The sequence below is a fragment of the Procambarus clarkii genome, chromosome 76 (genome assembly GCF_040958095.1).
Source record: "Procambarus clarkii isolate CNS0578487 chromosome 76, FALCON_Pclarkii_2.0, whole genome shotgun sequence".
NCBI classification, from domain to species: domain Eukaryota; kingdom Metazoa; phylum Arthropoda; class Malacostraca; order Decapoda; family Cambaridae; genus Procambarus; species Procambarus clarkii.
This window is the reverse complement of record NC_091225.1, coordinates 10,053,398-10,074,598: the sequence shown is the minus strand read 5'-3', so window position 1 is coordinate 10,074,598 and position 21,201 is coordinate 10,053,398. Positions and strand designations below refer to the sequence as shown.

Here is a 21,201-nt window from a genome sequence, read left to right as displayed (position 1 = left end):
GTTCCCCCCTCTTTTACCTCTTTTTTTATTTGTACTCAACGCATTTTTTTCTTTTTACCCATTAGTTTTAAGCTTTAGTCAGTAGTGTTTTTTTCCTGCCCGAAACGCTTTGCGTAATAGTGGCTTTAGGCATTGTATGTACTAGCTCTATCTATAAAGCCAACAAACTTTGTAAAATCTCTTTATGTATGTACCTTTGCCTAAATAAAAATTATTATTATTATTATTATTATAAATTTTGCAGGTATTTACCTACTTATAAGTTTCTTTGATTAAGGACCTGCCCGAAACGCTGCACGTACTAGTGGCTTTACAAGAATGTAATTACTATGCTATGTATCCTCACAATCCCAATGTACCTTCTTGTATATAAATAAATAAATAAATAAATAAATAAATAAATAAATAAATAATAAAATGCTGAACTGTAATGCCAATCTTGACCTACCTTACCCCTAAAATGTCAACCCATTTCTGCTATTTTAAACAATGCTGTTTGTCGACCAAATTGTATGTTTGCTATTTTTCTGCCATGTTCCCCTTTTTTATTTTTTTATTTTCTCAAGACAATTTGTACTTTAATCGCAATTAGTATTAAGTTTGTCTTTAGTGCTTTTCCTGCCCAAAACGCTTTGCGTAATAGTGGCTTTAGGCATTGTATATACTAGCTCTATCTATAAATCCATCAATGTTTTGTGTCACACCTTGTATGTATGTACTTTACCTGAATAAACATTTGAATTTGAATTAAGCCATTTATAAAAAAACAAGAATTTGTACTGATTTACTCATCATAAAATATGCAAATATTTAAATTTATAATAATGAACAATGTAGTAATGGGGACAATTTAAATAAACGTGCGTCAAAGTAATAGTTTATTGTATTCTAAAAATGTATATAGTTACATTAACTCTGAAATTGCATATAAAAAAGATAATTCAAGTTAACTGCTAAGGTTAAATAACATTAGTACCTTGTAAAATAAATACAAATGTGTTAAGACCTGACTGAACAGAAGTAAAGCATCAAATATATTCAAATAGGTATGAATATATTTGTTTACAGTGGTTTGATTTAGTTACTGAATTATTGGTAGTGTATATAGAGAATAATGAGTAGGAGCATAGGGGGGAATACCCTGATACCCACACTATTAATAAATATTCTTCAATGAAAACTGACTCAAAGTTGTTCAATGAATCATGGATAACTTTTATACATACAACAATGTTTACACAGTAAATAAGAAATGCATGTGTCAGTTTTTACTGTTTTTATACATCTAAATATATACTTTTAGTGTGCAGAGCAAAATTTCTAGATGACCCAACTACATTCATGCTTTCTGACTCTTAATTTCAAACCTTTTCCAGGTGATCAACTTTGGCAGAAAATTAATATGGACCATTCTTTATGACCCAGTATATTTTGAATGTAAGATCTATGTTCACCTGTTTTTCATGAGATGGTAAAGTTTGCATGAAGTTAATATTTGTCAACAATTTGTTTCCTGAAGTTCTGTAGTTAATAGTGTAATCTGAGGTCAGTTGCCGTTTATTATAAATAACTATCTAATATGTGAACAAATTTAATGTCTGCAGATATAAAGTTGTTCAGACAAAAACATTGTGTTTATATATACAGTGGGGCCTCGATTTATGAATTTAATACGTTTCCAGAGACAAGTCGTAAGTCAAAATTTGTAAGTCGAAACAAATTTTCCCATAAGAAATAATGTAAATTGAATTAATCCGTTCCACACCCCAAAAATATTAATTTAAAAATCCATTTTATAGTGAATAACACTCCTTTTGTACTAGCTACAATACAGTACTGTATGTATATCTCACCTTGAATGAGGACTCTTGTTGGCATATGAAAGATGGTGAGGAGGGGGAGGAGGAGAGGTGTTAGTGTTTGGAAGGGGAGTCCTGTTCCATTATAACATCAGGCAGTGATGACTTCTCTGGGGTACACACTCTGGCACGTTTTGCCTGCATACCACTAGGACCTGCTTGTGACTCACTGCTTGTTTTTCTCAATAAAAACCTGTCTAGTGACACTTGTTTTCCCTACATTGTAACACTTGTCTGAAGTGTTACCTCACATTGACATTAAAAAGGTTAACACAATGGCCAGCTACAGCTTGATTTGGGTGACACTTTTCATCAAAACTTTGCAATTCTTCCCTTACTGCACACAATTTCTAAATAAATGAAGAAGGGACATTCTCTACTCTACATCAACAACCTTTATACCATTTTCATGTTTATGAATGATCTCTTGTTTTTCCTCTATGGTCATCCTCATATGTGTTTTCTTAGGTTGAACCTTACCATTGACTTTCTTGGGACACATGGCATGATATATAATAAGTACTTTTATGTTCAAAAAACAAAAAAGCACAAAAATAATGAAATTCTTTACAAGCATGATCGTCACTAAGCAGGCAGCTCTGGTAAACTGAGGAGGGGTCGGCCATGCCACCAGGAACCACGCAATCGGTCGACCCATACGCGTATCAACAAAGTCGTTAGTCGAGGCAAAGATCGTAAGTCAAGTCACATTTTCCGACAAAATTTACATTGTAATTAAAAAAATTCGTAAGTAGGGGCTGTCATAAGTCGAGGTGCCACTGTATATAGATGGATAGATATAAACACACACACACACCAATATTATGTAACATATAACATGGATCATATGGACAAGATAATTACAGAAACACTCATTTAAGTACAACCTCTTCAGCCAGGAACTTATATGACTGAGGTCTGGGCATGCCACAATGGACTCTTAAAATAACAAAGAAGCCTGACTGTTTATGAAAATTACAAGCACCTTCATGAATCATAAAATGCCTAAGGAATATTCTAAAAATATATGTGAAAGAAATTGTAAATTAGCTTATACAGTATTTACAAATAATTATAAAAATCGGCAGTTTAAACTGCCTATTTGAGTTAGAATGGGTAGCCTACTTGGCAAAGCAATTATTTTGATTTTAAAGCAAATTTTTGAAATATATCTATGCAGAAGTACATTCATGAAGATAAATGTATTCTTGCTTTATCTGATATATTAAATTCTATGTACAGAATATTTAGACAATATCATAAGAAAATCTAAACACACAAAAATTACAAGCATGAATTACAGTATTGCTTAAGACCATAGTATAAAAATTAATCTCCTTAAAGATAAATGCTATACAAGATAGTGTTAGAGCAAACAGACACACAATAACATTAAGGCACAGCAGCTTGGGAGCAACAGCGACAAACACTATAAAGCAAGCCGTTAGTCCGATAAATTAACATTATAACTGTACATTAACTTGGACAAGGCATAGCAATTCTTCATTTAAATCACACAACCGTTTTAGTCACTGAACTTGTAGGGCCAGACTAAGTAAAACCTTAGGACACAAATTGTGGTAATAAATGAAGTCCAAATTCATAGAATATAATAATGATGCTAATGGGGCCTCTGTGGTTAGAGGCAAGGTAGCAGGTAAATACACTTAACCTTAAGTACTCATTAGCTCCAAGCTTAATGCGCACACTTGGATTTTCTCCAAGCTTAACATCATTTAATTAAAAACTTATATTGATTATTATTTCACAGGGATGCATCACAGACTGAGGAGTGTGAGGTTGCATTATTCACACTTACCATACCAAATTCTATGGGTAAAGTGTGATCTTACATTACTCACACTGTTACCATTTTTTGGCTAAAATTATGTCAGTATAAATTTCAAAATGTAATCAGCTCTACATCTTTATGAGAGTTCATTTAGGAAACATAATTGATAGCAAGAGATACTGTAATGATTAATGTAAAAATATTACAAAGATATAGATAAATTTTGGCATATCTCTTTCTTAACAAAACTTATGCCAAAATAATTACAGTATTGAAGGGGTAAGTAATTTTTACATTAGTAATTACAGAAAAATGGGCAAAACATCACCCATTTAGTTTAACTATGAAGGTACATGAACCTAGCCAATATGCCATCAGGTATATAGTACTATATATTTAGAGGGTGTGAAGGCAAAATGTTTGATGGTAATCTTGCAATAGTGTATCTGGATATTTACAAGTAATGATAATTTAACTTGGGTTATGTTTATTTGGATATATACAAGGGATGATAATTTAACTTGGGTAGGATTAGTTTCCTTAACATTTTGCTACATAATGTAGCTGCACAAAATAATGTCAAAAACATAGTTCAGATGAAGTTTTCAATAACAGCAAGGTTCAATCGTACCCGGGAAGCTGACGGGACCAACATAACATTAAGACAATCATGGCACACAGTTTCACAGGTCACTTCACATTAAGAGACAGTAGTTAGGATAATTGGCATATTTATTAACATGGGCAAGCACATCACAAATGCAGTGTTTTTTATGCCTGTCTTCAAAGCATAGCTTCACAGGCTAATGGTACACAATTTTGAAGATATTCTTTACCCAGTGAATTTCAAGTATCCTATAAGTGGATTGTCTTTCAAGACATTACGACATAGCTTATCTGGTTTATATACATTATTTAACTATTGGTCGAGGTGTAGAAAGTGTTATATTGCGAGATACTACTTTCACCTTTTTAATTGGGGTGGTAGATGGTGGAGCATCTGTTGCACTTACTTTGGAAGATGATGATGTGGTGGGCCGCATGAATGCTGGAAGACTTCCTCCTTTTCTTAGGGAGCTACTCTTATTTGAAGTACTACCAGTAGATCTCCTAGATCCTAATTCCGGTTTGGGGGGTGAAGTGCGGAAGCTAGCTGAACGATCAGCAAGGGGCTTTGATATTGAAGTAGTAGAACGAGAAGTGGTGCGGGAAGTGCCTCCAGCCCTACTGTTGCCAGAATTGGACCGTGACAGATTTTCCTTTGAGCTTCCAGAATCTCCACGTTTCACTTTAACTGAAGAATTTGGCGTAGAGCTGGGTGACTTACGCAGAGACCCACTGGAGCCACTTATACTTCGAATGCGATTATCAGTGGTGGCAAGAGTGCGAATCTGAGCAGGAGCAAGTGGACGCTTTACTCTATTGTTGTTATTGGTGATACGTGTTGATGACTTAGTATTTGGCACTGTTCCACGTTTAAAAGAACCTTCACTTGATTGTTTACTGATGGAGCCAGTAGAACGTGTAGAGTCAGCTCGAGAGAGTGGCCGACTTGGAGTGACTCCTCCAGAACTGTGAAGGGAACCTGAGGACCTTGTTCGGTCATCTGGAAATGATGGTGGTTGAACATCCTCACCCTTAGGACTGCAAGGCGAACTTTGAGTGGTCTCAAATTCCTCCTCATTACTGCGGTTCATTCGTAAACTTTTAAAGGTCAAACTCTTGAGTGCAGAAGTGTAGTCATTCATTTTCCCACGAGCCCGATTACTTGTGTCAGATTTATTACTGATCATGCTGGTAGTGCTAGGTGACTTTGATGGAGGCTTTGCAGGTCGAACAGTGTTCACTGAAGCTGCAGAAGTTAATGATGAACGTGAAGACAGAAGACTGGAGCGAGAACCTGATTTCTCACTTTTTTTAGAGGCACTTAAACTATTTCGCTCATCTGGTCGACACCGCAAACTTCCAATGCGGTTCTCAACTCTCAGATCACTGTGATTCTTTCTATTAACTGATGACGGTGCTCCATGTGTTGTTTCTAAAGTGGCATCAGGCACATCACCTGTAGATGATGCTCCTTGGCTTGTTGTTTCTGACTTGATGCTACCAGTGTCCTCAAACCCTTCATCAACATCCTTAATTGTGGAGTTGCCGCGAATGCGATTTCTAGTTCGTGTATCTAAAAGTGACCTTGTTCTTGCATCACCACGACGCAGACTTGAAGGCTCCTTACTCTCTTTACTTTCCAGCTTGGAGAACAGTTTTCCAACTCCCCTAGATGGATCACCAAACACTGATCGCTTCTTATCTTTCTCCTTTTCCTTGTCCAAAGCTTGGCGAACTTGAGCTGGATCAATAGCACTTCGTGCACGTTCTCTGCGATCTTTCCGTGCATCACTAGTACCACTAGAGACTCTAAAGGAACCTCGAGTCTCTAGGCCTCGGGCTACACTGTCCTTATTTTTTCGATACAGTCGTTCAGATGTTGGTGGTTTAAGTTCATCTTTTGCACTCTTACTCTTGTGGTCATCTGTGGCTCGTTGAACATCATACTTTTCTACACTGGATCTGAAACGACGAGTAAGACGATCCTTCCATGAATCTGCTTCTCGAGACTTGCTTCCACGTTCTTCATTATCAGTTTTTGTCTCTTTAATATGTTGCCATCGTTTTAGCCGACTATCTTTATCCTCATAGCTTTCCCGAGTTATATCACTTGTCTCTGCTTGTTGTATATTGGTATGAATTTTTTCTACAGTGGGCTCTTCACAAGCCAAATGTTCCTGAGGTACACGAGAACTTTTTCCAGAACTCTCTGGGCAAGTTGAATTTAATTGGGGAACTCCAATACTTCCTCCTCTTCGGGCATCAGATTCTATATGATCATCATTTGGCTTGGATTCTAATTTGTCTTGCACCTTTTTATGTCTCAGTGTTTTACGAATTGATGAAAAGCGTTCAAAGTGTCCATCACCCAGGCCATCATCATCAACTATGGATGCTGGATGGTCTTTCTGCTTTGCAAGCATCTGCTCTGTTTCACTGTCACCATCCTTAGCAAGGTCAGCTAGGCGTTTGAAACGCTGAGACCGGCGTGCTGTTCCACATTCCTCAATCTCACTACCAGCGCCTTCATTTTCAGAACTATCTACTCCTGAGTGGAGACGCTGCCTAATGACCTCTCCTTCTAATAACTTCTTCTCTCCCAAAGTGCTGTGACGATCCTCATTTGTTAGAGTCCGAAACCGGCGACCTACTCTACGCCCATCAGGATCCTCACTTTCTTCTTGTCTGGAATTTAACCAGCGTGAGTCAGAAGGTGAGCGAAAACTTCTCACTCCAAATGCTCTTCGGGTTACTGGTGGTGTCTCAATATTCTCAGCATCAATTTCTATTTTGTCCAACTTTCCCTCTTCACGTGAAGGCCTACGAAGATGGCGGGGAATAGATGGTGGTAACAATTTTTGGTCTTCTCGGTTCTCATCTTTTGATTCTGCTTCCTCTTCTTCATCCTCCTCATCCAGTTGTTCAGTAGTATCATCCCCCAGTGAACGGATGGTGCCAGCTAAATGGGCTGCTTGAAGGTTGTCCTTTAAACGCTGCTGAAGAGCTGAACGCAGGCTGGAGGGAGTCATGGTGCGCTGGTATACTCGTTTCTCCCGACGTCCCTCTTCAGTACCACGTCCAGGTGTGGATTCAGCCTAAAAAATAATATTTATTATTAGTGATATCATGTCTCGTAAATATTCTCATTGATATTGCACTATCAGTGATGTTATCATTGGTATTAAATTATTCTACAGTATAGAGCAACACTGATTTATCAGTTCTTTATTTAACAGATTAAAATTAATCTGGTTCTTCAAATCAATTTATCATATTTAACCCTTAACTGCGGGCCCACGTCTGGGGTGCGCAACGTGCCTCCGGGTATTTATATTTTTAGTGTTCCATTCAAAACTCCCGCGGCTACATGGGGTTCACATCAGCTTCCTCAGGGCTCTTGTAAACAGACGCCATCTTTAAAAAAAATCGTGGGCCACATTTCCGGGTGTGAGAGCCTCAGTACTGAGTGAGCAACCAAGATCGGCACACTCAGCATGAGCTCACAGCACTACTGTTCAGCTTGTGACCACAGCATTGCCTAACACTTTCGCTCACCGGGCGCGGGACCTCCCCACTACCTCAGGTGGGCTTGGGCGTTCTGCGGGAGTGCGAGGGAGAGTGTGCTAAATTCTGAAAAGTGTATAATCTTTTCAACTTTGTCAGCTCAATTGTCGCCCTAAGATATTCAATTTGGTATCAACGTATTCGCAATAGAATTCTCTACAGGACTAAATGCATATAAACTCCAAAAGCCCGGCTTACCATCCGCAACTAACAAAGAAAGTGAGAGAAAGTTGCCCGGGAGCGCACAAGAGTGATAAAATGTTTTCACTCTTTTCAGTTTTGTCAGCTCAATTCTCGTCCTAGGTCTTTCATTTTGGTATCAATGTGTTTGCAATAGAATTCCCAACAGGCCTATGTGCATATAATATAAAAAACAGCAGCGATCTCCACCCGTCGACATGATGAAAACAGGCTGTGGTTACCAGAAAGAGAGCGCCGCGCCACCCTAAGTGCCTCTCATTACATTAGAGAGAGCAGTAATTCTGAAAAGTGTATACTTTTTCAACTTTGTCATCTCAATTCTCATCCCAGGTTTTTTAATTTGGTATCAATGTGTTCGCAATAGAATCCTCTACAGGACTAAATGAATATAAATCCCAAAAGCCCGGCGAGAAAGTGAGAGTTTCTTACCCGGGAGCGGGCAAGAGCTCTCTCTTCGCTTCACTTCACTCTCTTCACTTTGGACATCTCAATTCCCGTCCTAGGTCTTTCATTTTTGTATCATTGAGTTCGCAATAGAATTCTCTACCGGAGTATATGCAAATATAAAGTCCAAAAGTCCAGCGTATCACCCACAGCAAACAGAGAAAGTGACAGAGAGCGCTAACCCCCGTGAGCGCTAATAAAGAGCAATAAAATGGGTAATCTGTTTTCAACTTTGTTACCTCAATTCTGGTCCTAGGTCTTTCAATTTGGTATCAATATATTCGCAATGAAATTATCTACAGGACTAAATGCATATAAAGCCCAAAAGCCTGGCAAGAAAGTGAGAAAATGAGAGCGTGCTACACGGGAGCACGCAGGAGCAATAAAATGTGCACACTCTACACTCTGGACATCTCAATTCTCGTCCTAGGTCTTTCATTTTGGTATCAGTGTTCGCAATAGAATTCCCTACAGGCGTATATGCAAATATAAAGTCCAAAAGCCTGAGGTTACCCACAGCAAACAGAGAAAGTGACAGAGCGTTACCCCCGTGAGCGCTAATAAAGAGCAATAAAATGGGTATTCTGTTTTCAACTTTGTTACCTCAATTCTGGTCCTAGGTCTTTCATTTTGGTATCAATGTACTCACAATGAAATTCCTTACAGGTGTATATGCATATAATATCCAAAACCATGGCAAAATCTTCCCAAAAATGCCGCTACTATTGCCGCACGGAGGACTCAATGCTGAGTCCTCGCCGGACATGCCCCTGTTTTACGGAGGACTCAATGCTGAGTCATCGCCAGATGAAAGTGTTAAATTAATAATGTCAAAATATATAACTTGTATTATTTAGCCATGATAGTATTACAGAAGAGCCTGAGTGTGATAATGAATGTGTACAATGTTCAAATTTCAGTGATTTAATGATGTTCACGATGTTCACAGCGCTAGCCACAGCACCACAGCATTATTTCGTCCATGTAGGAATCTTCAAACAACTTCCTAGGTTCCTTTACAAAATAAACTTGTGGTCAATAATTCATTTACAGGATTTAGTGACCAGTATTGTGATAACAGCAGGATTGTGGTGATAATAAGCACTGTGCGTAGTATTGTGGAAGGAGGAATTGTGGCGAGGAGGGAAGGAGGGAGAGAATCGAGGTAGCCTCACTGTGTGTGGCAGCCACTCTTGTTTTGCTCATCATACCAGCTTAGTGGTTCGCTATGGTGAACACATATGTACATTGGTACATACAATGTGTGTATATACCCATGTACATATATGCGTAGTATTGTGGGAGGAAGAATTGTGGTGAGGGAGCCGGGAGAAATCGAGGTAGCCTCACTGTATGTGTGGCAGCCACTCTTGTTTTGCTCATCATACCAGCTTAGTGGTTCACTATGGTGAACACATATGTACATGGGTACATACAATGTGTGTATATACCCATGTACATATGTACGTAGTATTGTGGGAGGAGGAATTGTGGTGAGGGAGCGAGAGAGAGAGAATCGAGGTAGCCTCACTGTACGTGTGGCAGCCATTCTTGTTTTGCTCATCATACCAGCTTAGTGGTTCGCTATGGTGAACACATATGTACATGGGTACCTGGTTGATACCTGGTTGATGGGGTTCTGGGAGTTCTTCTACTCCCCAAGCCCGGCCCAAGGCCAGGCTTGGGGAGTATATACAATGTGTGTATATACAATGTGTGTATATACAATGTGTGTATATACCCATGTACATATGTGCGTAGTATTGTGGGAGGAGGAATTGTGGTGTGGGAGTGAGGGAGAGAATCAAGGTAGCCTCACTGTGTGTGTGGCTGCCACTCTTGTTTTGCTCACCATACTAGCTTAGTGGTTTGCTATGGTGAACACATTTGTACATGGGTATATACAATGTATATAGTGTAATAACAGCAACAGGAGTATGTTGGGAGGAGCTAATTTGGTGAGGGAAGAGATGTACTCGTAGCATCGTCTGCTGGCTGCTGTGTGAATTCTCATGCAGTGTATGGTGGCCACTGTATAGTTTGGATACAATACCGGCTTCTGGGAGTTCTTCTACTCCCAGAAGTATACTCCCTGGACACAATTCCTTCTGTGTCCGGGGACGCGCTTTGGGTTGATCTGGTTTCCCTTCTTCCCTGTTCCCGGGTTCGGGTCTCTCAGATCGTCCACAGAGTCATCAAATCCAGCCAGCCTGCGGTCTACCCCGTGCCCATGACGTCTGTAAATTCGCGGCTCTTGCTGCCGTCTTTGGAAATATGTCTTGGTCTGATATTCAAGCGCGGGGTTTTTGGTGGTCGAACAGGGTCCTGGCTGCTCGTTACCTCGTGAATGTCAATGGGCCCTGTCGGGCCTGTGTTGCTTTGGGCCGGCGGTTGCAGCCAGTTGTTTCGACTTTGAGTTGAGGTATGAGCGACGACCACCTCCCGGGTAAGTCCATCTTTTTCCGTCTGTGGGTAGTTGGCTCCGGGAAGCCAACGGGGCTCCCCCTAGAAAACCAGTGTTGAATGTAATGAAACGCCATTTTGTGGGTGAGTCCCGAGGCTCCCCAGCAGCCCTCCCTCCCTCCGGTCGACGTTTTTTTCGTGTTTTTGACATCCAGCCTCAGAACTGAGGTGTGGGTAGCTGGCATGAAGGGTCTGGGGGCTCCCCCTTCCCCCTCCCGGGGAGGGAGGAGCTGCGCAGACAGCGGCGCGGTGACATGTGACGTCACACTAGTTTGCTTGTTTTCTGTTGGGGAGTTATATCCACTAGTTCGGCTTTTGGTAGCAATTTTAACCAGAATAGGGGTTTGTTTTGGGGCGCTTACCTTTTTGGGTGCCTTATCCGGTTGATGGCAGACATAGAATGCTTCCAACCACACGGGGGGTTTCTATAGGCTATTGCTCCCCTTGCCTCTCTAAGGGGGCCCAGTTCTGGCCATGGTCCCCGGTAGGCCTAAGAACTCCATACACATGATTGATGCCAAAGTCTGACATTAGCATATCAGCCTCCGGGAAGCTGTAGGGGCTTCCCCCAGACACTAAACTTCCGGGGACACTAAAGCCCTGAAATCATCTCAAGATAACCTCCCCTGTATTAGTAAAAAAAAATACACTAACTAGCAATTACCATGATCGATGCCAACTGCCTACTTCCCCATCTCCCTCCCTTCATAATTTATACACAACCACACTTCTATCATAAATAAATTAAGACAAACTGTAATTACAATGTTTTGTATGCCAGGAGCTTTATGGGGAAGGAAGGGGGGCAAATTTGCATCAACCAACAACTTAATAATATAAATTTTTCATCATTTCCTCAAAGCAAACAAGCATGTCTAAGTCATTTCACTGAAAATACAGCATCATAAAATATCGGAGAATTGGAATGTTTATTAACAGAAGAATTGTTAAAAATGATAAGATTTACATATATATTAGAGTTTATGCAAAAAGATGGTTGAAGCTCCCTCTCTGCCAACCTTACCTAGTGCCCCTTTCAATAATCACTTGCTGCATAAAAATTCAGTATTTATTTTGGATAAAATTCACGAGTGTAAATCAATTCCTACCTGTTCAATAGAACGTAGAATATCAGCAGAGACATCGACAGAATGTCTGTACTTCTGGAGGAGCTGCTCTGACCTGCTGATGGATGAATCTTCTCCTGGGGAAGCTGCTGGAGCAGACCCACGGCGAGGAGGGCTTTCCTGAAGGTGCTCTGTGTCCTTGTCTGTGCTCTCACTATTTTCTGTAATGATGCAGTGAAGAAAATATATTATAGTACTGCAGTAGTCTATGGTGAATATTTCTGGCATTATATAAGAATGCTGCCTGTATATTGATTATCCAAAAATATTTGTGCTGTATGAAGTTGCAATAATTATTTATAACACGATTTATTAATCATTAAATTACAAATATAAATTATTGTGTAGGTATGCATTCATTTCTGCATTTATTTACGATCTTTGCCAACTTTAAACATTTAAATATCATTATGTTGAATAAATTAAAAAATATTTTAATTAGAAATATATTGCTTTGTACTGTACTGCAATGACATCTGTAATTTGTCAAGAGCTATATATGCAGTCTTTTAAAACCTGGAGAGCAGCCAGGTTTTAGAAATACTGTACAGTGGTACCTCGGTTTAAAAGTTTAATCCGTTCCTGGAGACAGCTCGTAATCCGAAACTAATTTCCCCATAAGAAATAATGGAAAATGAATTAATCCCTTCCATTATAACATCAGGCAGTGAGGACTTCACTGGTGTGCACACTCTGGCACATTTTGCCTGCATACCACTAGGACTTGCTTGTCTTACTAAGAATCTGTCTAAAGACACTTGTTTTTCCCTACATCTTAACACTTGTATGTAGTAAGACATCACATTGTCATTTAAAAGGTCAATGCAACAGCCTGCTACAGCTGTATCTGGGTGAGTTTTTTCAACAAAACTTTGCAGTTCTTCCCATACTTCACACATTTTCTTAATCAAGAAGGGACATTCTCTACTGCCTCTACTCACAGCTATTTTCTTAGCTTGAACCTTACCAATGACTTTCTTGAGACCCATGGCAAGATATATAATAACTTTTATGCTCAAATGGCCAAAAAAACGACAAAAAACTGTAAATCCTTGTGAAGAATTCAGGTGGGATAGTCACTGGCCACAAGACACTGGTAAACTGAGGCACAATCGCCGTGCCACCACATGCTAGTTGGCCTGGACGTGTATCAACACCCTTGTGTTCCGAGGCAACCCTCGCCTTCCGAGGCAAATTTTCCGAGCAAATCCAGCTTGTATTCCAAAAAACTCGTATACAGGGTCACTCGTATTCCGAGGTACCACTGTACTTATCTCAAATACTTAAATTTATATTGTAGTAAATGTAATAGATATTACATTCCATATAGGGTTAATATTAGCTCCATATTCTCATTAGCTTATGTGCAGATAATGAGATGGGTCTGATAATTCAACTTAGTCAACTAATTACAATTAATACCTCTTCTCAAGTGTAGAACTAATTACAGTTAATACTTCTTCCCAACCTGCTAGAGGATGGTCAGGTGAGGTAAAGGCTGGTAATATGACCAATTGTAAGTGAATCATCAGTCTAGCTCCAAGAGTGATTCAGTACAGACACTTGAGAGATACCACATATCTTCAACATTCACCAGTAACACTGTAACACTCGACGTGTGCAGTTCCTATCCTACAAGAGGCTTCAGCCTCGACACAGAGCAGACAGCCAGACTCTGGTCTCATGGAGCTTCCACGCTCTCGTCCCGCACTCGAGCTCCTCGACTCCCCCCGCACTCAAGAGCGTTACGCTCAACACACTCACACCACATCTGAGTTCTCTAACCCCGGCCTCACTCAGTTCTCTGCCTTGCTCCAGGCTTCATCTCAATTACTACAACACTTTACTACATTGCCAACAAACCGGCTGCTGAAACCAAGACTGTACTAAATAAATATAAAAAATCACTAATCTCTTTGTGTAATTACCTGAGTAATTACCTAAGTGTAGTTACAGGATAAGAGCTACGCTCGTGGTGTCCCATCTTCCCAGCACACTTTGTCATATAACGCGCAATATTCTTTATGTAAGTAACCAGGTTATGTAAACCAGGTAAGTCCCCGGTTTTTCCTTATCTTCGGGTAGTTAGCTCCGGTGAGCCGAAGGGGCTCCCCCCAGAAAACCAGCGTTGAACGTAATGAAACTCCATTTTCTGGGTGAGTTCCGGAGGCTCCCCGGCATCCCTCCCTCCCTCCGGTCGGCGGTGTTTTTCGCGTTTTTGACATCCAGCCAAATAACTAATAGTTGGGTCGCCGACAGTGGGGTCTGGGGCTCCCCCTTCCCCCTCCCGAGGAGGGGGGGGGGGTTGCGCAGACGGCAGCGCAGCGACATGATGACATCATGATGGTTAGCTAATTTTCGTTTGGGGAGTTCTGTCCACCTGTTTGGTCTTCGGTTGCAATAGTTTACCAGAATAGGGGTTTGTTTTTGGGCGCCTACCTTTCTGGGTGCCTATCCCGGTCGATGGCAGACATAAAATGCTCCCAATCATATGGGTGGGGGAGGTCTCTATAGGCCATTGCTCCTCGTGCCTCTCTAGAGGGGGCCAGGTTCTGGCTCGTGGTCCCCGGTAGGCAAGAACTCCATGCATTGACTGATGCCAGAAAGTTATACATATCCATTCAGCCTAGATAGCTGAATAGCTCCAGGGAGCCTCCGGGACTCACCCAGAAAATGGCGTTTCATTACATTCAACGCTGGATTTTTTATTTAACTTTATTTAGCTAGGGAGCCGGTCAGTCAAGCAGACAGCACGCTGGACTTGTGATCCTGGGTTCGATCCCAGGTGCCGACAAGAAACAATGGGCAGAGTTTCTTTCACCCTATGCCCCTGTTACCTAGCAGTAAAATAGGTACCTGGGTGTTAGTCAGCTGTCACGGGCTGCTTCCTGGGGGTGGAGGCCTGGTTGAGGACTGGGCCTCAGGGACACTAAAAGCCCCGAAATCATCTCAAGATAACCTCAAGATATTCCCATGATCAGGGAATGCATTTTTACAATATTAGAAGGCATTTTTTTTTTATATCTGTTTTCCCACACACCAGGGCATTGTCTCATAAATAGGGGCACAGCTCCAAGGGTTAAAGTGACACTAACTATTATTGTGTGTAGCTAAACCTTTGTGTTCGTCGTGAGATGTACGGCGGATATAGAGCTTGAGAGTATCTTGTGCATCACTGTGCCCCAGAGTCTGAATGAGAGAGGATCGTCTGCTGGCACTGTCAACAGCATCTTCTTCCAAGCCCTGCAAAGAGTGTTGTAAGAATTATATTATTATTAATTGCACCAACTTTGAAAGAGATTATTGATGCTAATTGTATTAAGAAAAATTATTAAAAATGTTTGTATTTGTAGCAAGAAATATACCTATATTGAAAATTGCTTCAAATGTTTCAAAGTAGCTTAAGAAGCAGCAGGAGATAATATTATACAAGTTTGAAAAAGTAAAAAGAAACCACTAAATTACCATAGCATTAACTATAGCAGAATCAGAATATAATATTCAAGGAACACTGGGCACATCCATCTTCCAACACTGATCTGCTTAGATGTCAGTACTAAGGAATTCAAGGCATCTGTCTTAGTTATATCAGACTGTACTTCAATAACAGAAACCAATGTGGGGGTCATCATTAACATCACCTCTCCAACATTTCCAAGAACAATAGAAATACATCCCAAGGCAGTATACTAGGACTCCTTATATCCTTAAAACACTGTATACCTGGTATATATCACTGATTGCCCAAATGCACAAGCCTATGATTTTTTCTCTAGATCCAACACTTACAACATAGAATAAGTGATAATCACCAACAAAATAACTGATCACTAGTATATCTTCTTCATCAAAACATAAATAAAACACCACTTTCAGACTACAGAGCTAAACATCTATAGGTAACTTTATAGACATACCTGAGGGCCACTAACACTCTAGTGCCTTTGACAAGGACAGGAAGTCGGCAGCTAGTCAAAAGTCACATCTGTCAATCTGCCATGATAAATTTTTTTCAGCTGAATTTTAAAATTTGACAGTTTTGACATTAATAGCTTTGGTGAGTAGGCTATTCCATAGGTTTATAACCCTGTGGGTGAAAAAGTATCTCCTGTTTTCAGTCCTACATTGTGGCTTACTGAGCTTGGAAACCATTGCTCCTTGTTTCGGTTACATCTAACCTTTTGAAGAAATTATTTGAATCAATATCCTCCAAATTGTTCAGTATTTTAAAAGTTTTGAAGAAATCCTCCAGGTTATTTCAGGTTTGCAGTGTTGTTAGCCCTGAGGACCTGAGCTTGGTATGAGAGTTGATTAAGTTCTGAAATGATTTTAGTTGCTCGTTATTTGACTTTCTCCAAAGCTATGTCCTCCTATAGATGCAGTCTCCATGCTTGGATACAATATTTTAAGTGAGGACACCGTTGATTTATACAGTTGAATCGCTACCTTCTTTTCCTTAACCCCTAGGTGGCACAGCAATTTATTGCCAACAACACCGCTGGGCACAAGAAACAAAAATTAAAAACTAATTTTTTCCTTCTAAGATTGTTAAAATGTGCTCCCTGATCACAGGAAAAAACCGGCGTTGAATATAATGAAATACCATTTTCTGGGTGAGTCCTGGAGGTTCCCAAGAGCTATCTAGGCTGACAGGGATAGTCCTAACTTTTGGCATCAGTCGATGTGGGTGAAAGAAGCCACATGCAAATACTGTTTGACTGCAGAAGCAGAAAACAACATAGAACAAAAGGACGAAGACAATCTTAGAGCCAGGGTCCAAGCAGATGCCAAGGCGGAAGACAGTTCCACCTACCGACACGCGAGGTGCGCAGCAAAAACACGCAACAGCGTATCCCGTAGGATCAGCATAAACAGCTTCAAAAGGGCAGACGACGCACGAGCAGCCGAGGCCAAGGCACTAGAACCAGGAACGACCCCAAGCACCTCTACATCTTCAATAAGCCAATCTGAAGAGAGCTCAAGGAGGGAGAAGAAGCGCAGGACCAAAGCCAACAAGCCCCGTGCGCGCAAGTCCTCAGCCACAAGCTCTGACGACAAAGAGGGAACCTGCACGTAAAGCTGAACTACATCAACATCACGCAGAAGAGCAGGAGCGAATAGGCACTCATTATAGTGTGCGCTACCCAGGTAAACCTGGACCACAGTCAACGCCTCGCACCACTCCAGCCAGCATGCAGATACGACAGAAGGTGTCCCAAGCATCCAGCGAAAAAAAGGGTAATCTGCTAGCCAGACGACTCCAGAACCTCATAACGAAAGGTAAGCCACAATGGCTGCCCGCACCTCCTTACCTTGAGGTTACCTTGAAGTGATTTTGCGGCTCAGTGACCCCGTGGCCTGGTCGTTGACCAGGCCTCCTCGTTGCTGGACTGGTCAACCAGGCTGTTGGACGCAGCTGCTCGCAGCCTGACGTATGAGTAACAGCCTGGTTGATTAGGTATCCTTTGGAGGTGTTTGTCAAGTTCTCTCTTCAACACTGTGAGGGGTCGGCCAGATATGCCCCTTATATGTAGCGGAAGCGTGTTGAACAGTCTCGGGCCTCTGATGTTGATAGAGTTCAGTCTCGGGCCTCTGATGTTGATAGAGTTATCTCTCAGAGTGCCTGTTGCACCTCTGCTCTTCAACGGGGGTATTCTGCACATTCTGCCATGCCTTCTGGTCTCATGTGCAGTTATTTCTGTGTGCAGGTTTGGGACCAGCCCCTCTATTATTTTCCATGTGTAAATTATTATGTATCTCTCCCGCCTGCACTCAATTACAGATTTAGGCTCTTTTGTCAGTCGCAGTAGTTTAGATGTTTTACTGAGTCGATTCTAGCAGTATAGGATCTCTGCATGCTCTCCAGGTCAGCAATTTTTCCAGCTTTGAAAGGAGCTGTCATTATGGAGCAGTATTCCTCTCTAGAGAGCAGTAGTATCTTGAAAAGTATCATCATCGGTATAGAATCTCTAGTGTGAAAGGCTCTCGTTGTGGGAAATTTTTACCCACCATATCTAATAATCATCTAAGAAATGTATAATTTCTATATCATATCTAAATCATATCAAAATCATATCTAAATCGTATCAAAAATCATATTAGAATCATGAAAAATGCATTATATAGCTTGATCCTGGATGACAATGGCACCATGAACACGTACGCAACAGGGGCCCTTTTGATGCCTACGTGACTTTGTACATGATCTCTCAAGGATCCAGAAGCTTCTAGAAGGACTTCTTAATTAAAAAACTATTGGAACATTGATTCAACATCCGGTAGGATTAAAAATCGAATCCTTAATAAGATTCAGTGGTACTTTCAAATACTACTTATAATCTTTAAATCTTATATCTAATTATATTATAATCACATCTTATCTTAATCATAAGTCTAGACTGTAAAAATAATCAATCAATATTCATAGAAGGCTACCGTGCACAGAGAGCATGGGAGGGCGATGGGGGGAGTGAAGCGCCCACCAACAAAGCCCGCGGCACTCCGCGTTTGTTTACAAATGAGTGAACAAGTGACTGATCCTTAGCGAACATTACCAGCTCAAGGACACCTTATCTAATATTTTTTATCGCCAGTGAATACTCTCTAGAACTGGGGGAGTACCTGGACAATATCTACAAGGAAAATCCTGGAACATTACATAAAATAGAGTGTATAGTGGAGATCAGTGACACGGTTTCCTCCACCTTCATTCATAAACTTTTATCTCGAATCATTCTTCTGCAACTGCAGGATAATCACGTAGCAACGCTACCAGATCATCATACAGCAACGCTGTAGCAAAATATCGTGCCTAAACTCAACAAGAGAGTTAATCAGTCTGGCAAACTTGTCAGACAGGCACCCCGACTGGCAGAGAAGTATATTGAAGGTTATTTGGTGTATGATTGGCCAATTGTATGCTTGTGTAACTTTAATATCCTATAAATCTGTCTGTTGGTTAAAAAGCGAGGCAAAGCCTCATTCATCGGTACGTTTATTAAAATTGTAGTGTAGCTGTGAATCTTATCCAAGCACTGAACCTCATGAGTGTCCATTGTGCCAGAAAGTATTCAGCCTCAATAAGTAAAAACCTCATAAGTGTCCATAGCGTTGGAAAAGATTCAGTCAAGCTAACTGTATCATATAAATTGAATATGTCTGCATATATATTTGAATATATAAATTAAGTTATCAATTGCTTGCTTAGTTATTTTTAAGTTATCATATAAGTTCATTTAATTGAATATAATTTCTAGTAGTTACTTAGTTAAGTGTTTAGACTACATTTAAGGTCATTTATTATACTTTTACAATTTAATTTGTTGTTTATAGTATAAGAATCTATTGGCTGTAAGTTATGGTGCTAGGTTAGACTATGTATGTTTAAATCCCTGATTTAAACAGAGCCAGTGTTCAGTCATACAACTGAATTTATCAAATCTTATCCTTGTATAAAATACAAGCTGATGTGAGATCCCTGTCTACAGGTGGATTGGAACTTCTATCAACTAAGTCATTCACCCCACCTGTCCCTTACAGCCCACAATCTGTCATTAGGAAAAGAGGATCTAGGATTTACAACCCTAGCTAGAGATTTTAATTGAATTAATTTGCAGACAGTAATTTTTTAATTTAGTTCAGTACAAGTCCCTGGTAGTCTCCTCTTATATCAATCCCGGCAGGTTTTTCCCACAATAATGGTCCTTCGAACCTAGATAATAATGGTCCTTTGTACCTAGATATTTATGATCATTCGTTTACCGAATATTTCAATGCCAAATACATAAGAAACTTCTTGATTTTGCATTGGAATAATTCTTACATATTCTAGCCTAACCTAGCTATCAGCCAATATTTATCATAGCTATATATCTAAGTAAACAAATAGTTTGCAGTGGCTTAAGCCACCATATCCATTAACTAGTAAGCATTCATAGTATTCATAGCATACTGATATTGTTTTGTGTTAAGAAACAACAGTACTTAAGTATATCAGTGTCACAGACACAACTGCATCTTAATCATAAATACCATTACCTACCTCATTGTGGTAACATTACATATATATTTAAGTGTATTATCTAGCATTATCTCTAATCTTCTGATTTTCAGAGCTGCTCATTACATAATATTCTTTAAAAAAGTGTTATCATCACTGTAAGAGCATTCATTACAATCTAACCATAATCAACTGTACAAACCCTATTCCAGGTAAAACCAGTAGACATTCTACTGTATTTTATCTAACAATTATTATGGTAACAGATTTTGTAATAACTTTGCAAAAATAGTGCCATTTACTATTTTTAAAAAATTATTACAGGATTTACCAACTTGGTGCATTCGTGCATTCGGGTCACAAATCAAATTATTACAGTACTTTTGATAATGAACACCTGCTACAACCAGATTCCAGGGAGGAAATGAAGGACGATCTTTGGAATCATTACCTAAGTAGACAGGAAAGCTCATTTATCAAAATACATTAACATCATACATATTTATCAGAAAAAAGAGAAAAATCTCGGAATCTCCAAAACTCGGAAAAGGTCAAAATGGCTGACAGTGTTCCACCAGCAGCTGAAACAGGAAATAGGAGGACACTTAATGGTCTGCAAAATCACCTAACTCAACTGATTGACAAATGTCAAAAGTTGGCTAGGCAACCATCTCCTGATTTAATAATTCTGAATACCAGAGTAAAAGCAGCTGTGGATAAGTATGAACAAATCAAACGCCATGCAGAGATTTATCTAACAGAAATGGCTAATGCAGATTTAACCCGAAGGGAACTTCAGGAAATTGTCGCTGAAATGACAATGTATGAAGATAAAATCCAAGATCAACTTGATCCTTTAATCAAACAAATATCTCAAGCAGGAACCCAATCCAATGTGAGCTCATCCACTCAACAGAGCAATGCAACTATCACACATATAGCCGCAGAGCTCCCAAAGGTACAATTACCATATTTTGAGGGCAAGGATGAAGACGATTGGGATACCTTCTGGAGACACTTTGATTCTATAATAAACTCCAAGCCCTCTCTCAAAAAGGCGACAAAGTTTCAATATTTGCAAGGCCAGTTACGGGGAGAGGCAAGGCAGGTCATTGCTAATTTGTCATTAACAGATGATGATTACGA

At 40.1% G+C, this 21,201-nt stretch overlaps 1 protein-coding gene across 2 annotated transcripts in view; it reads right to left on the bottom strand.

Moving 5' to 3' along the window:
• Positions 1–865: 865 nt before the first annotated feature.
• LOC123771433 (uncharacterized) overlaps positions 866–21,201 on the bottom strand; it is a 910,720-nt gene continuing 890,384 nt past the window's right edge. The window contains exons 25-27 of one of the 2 annotated variants that reach the window (XM_045763937.2): positions 15,152–15,299; positions 12,039–12,217; positions 866–7,352 (exon numbers count right to left, since the gene is read on the bottom strand). In XM_045763937.2, the coding sequence (XP_045619893.1) occupies positions 4,563–7,352; positions 12,039–12,217; positions 15,152–15,299 (3,117 nt within the window). In that variant the 3' untranslated portion in view covers positions 866–4,562. The remainder of the gene's footprint in view (positions 7,353–12,038; positions 12,218–15,151; positions 15,300–21,201) is intronic. The other variant, XM_045763939.2, reaches the window with a different exon arrangement.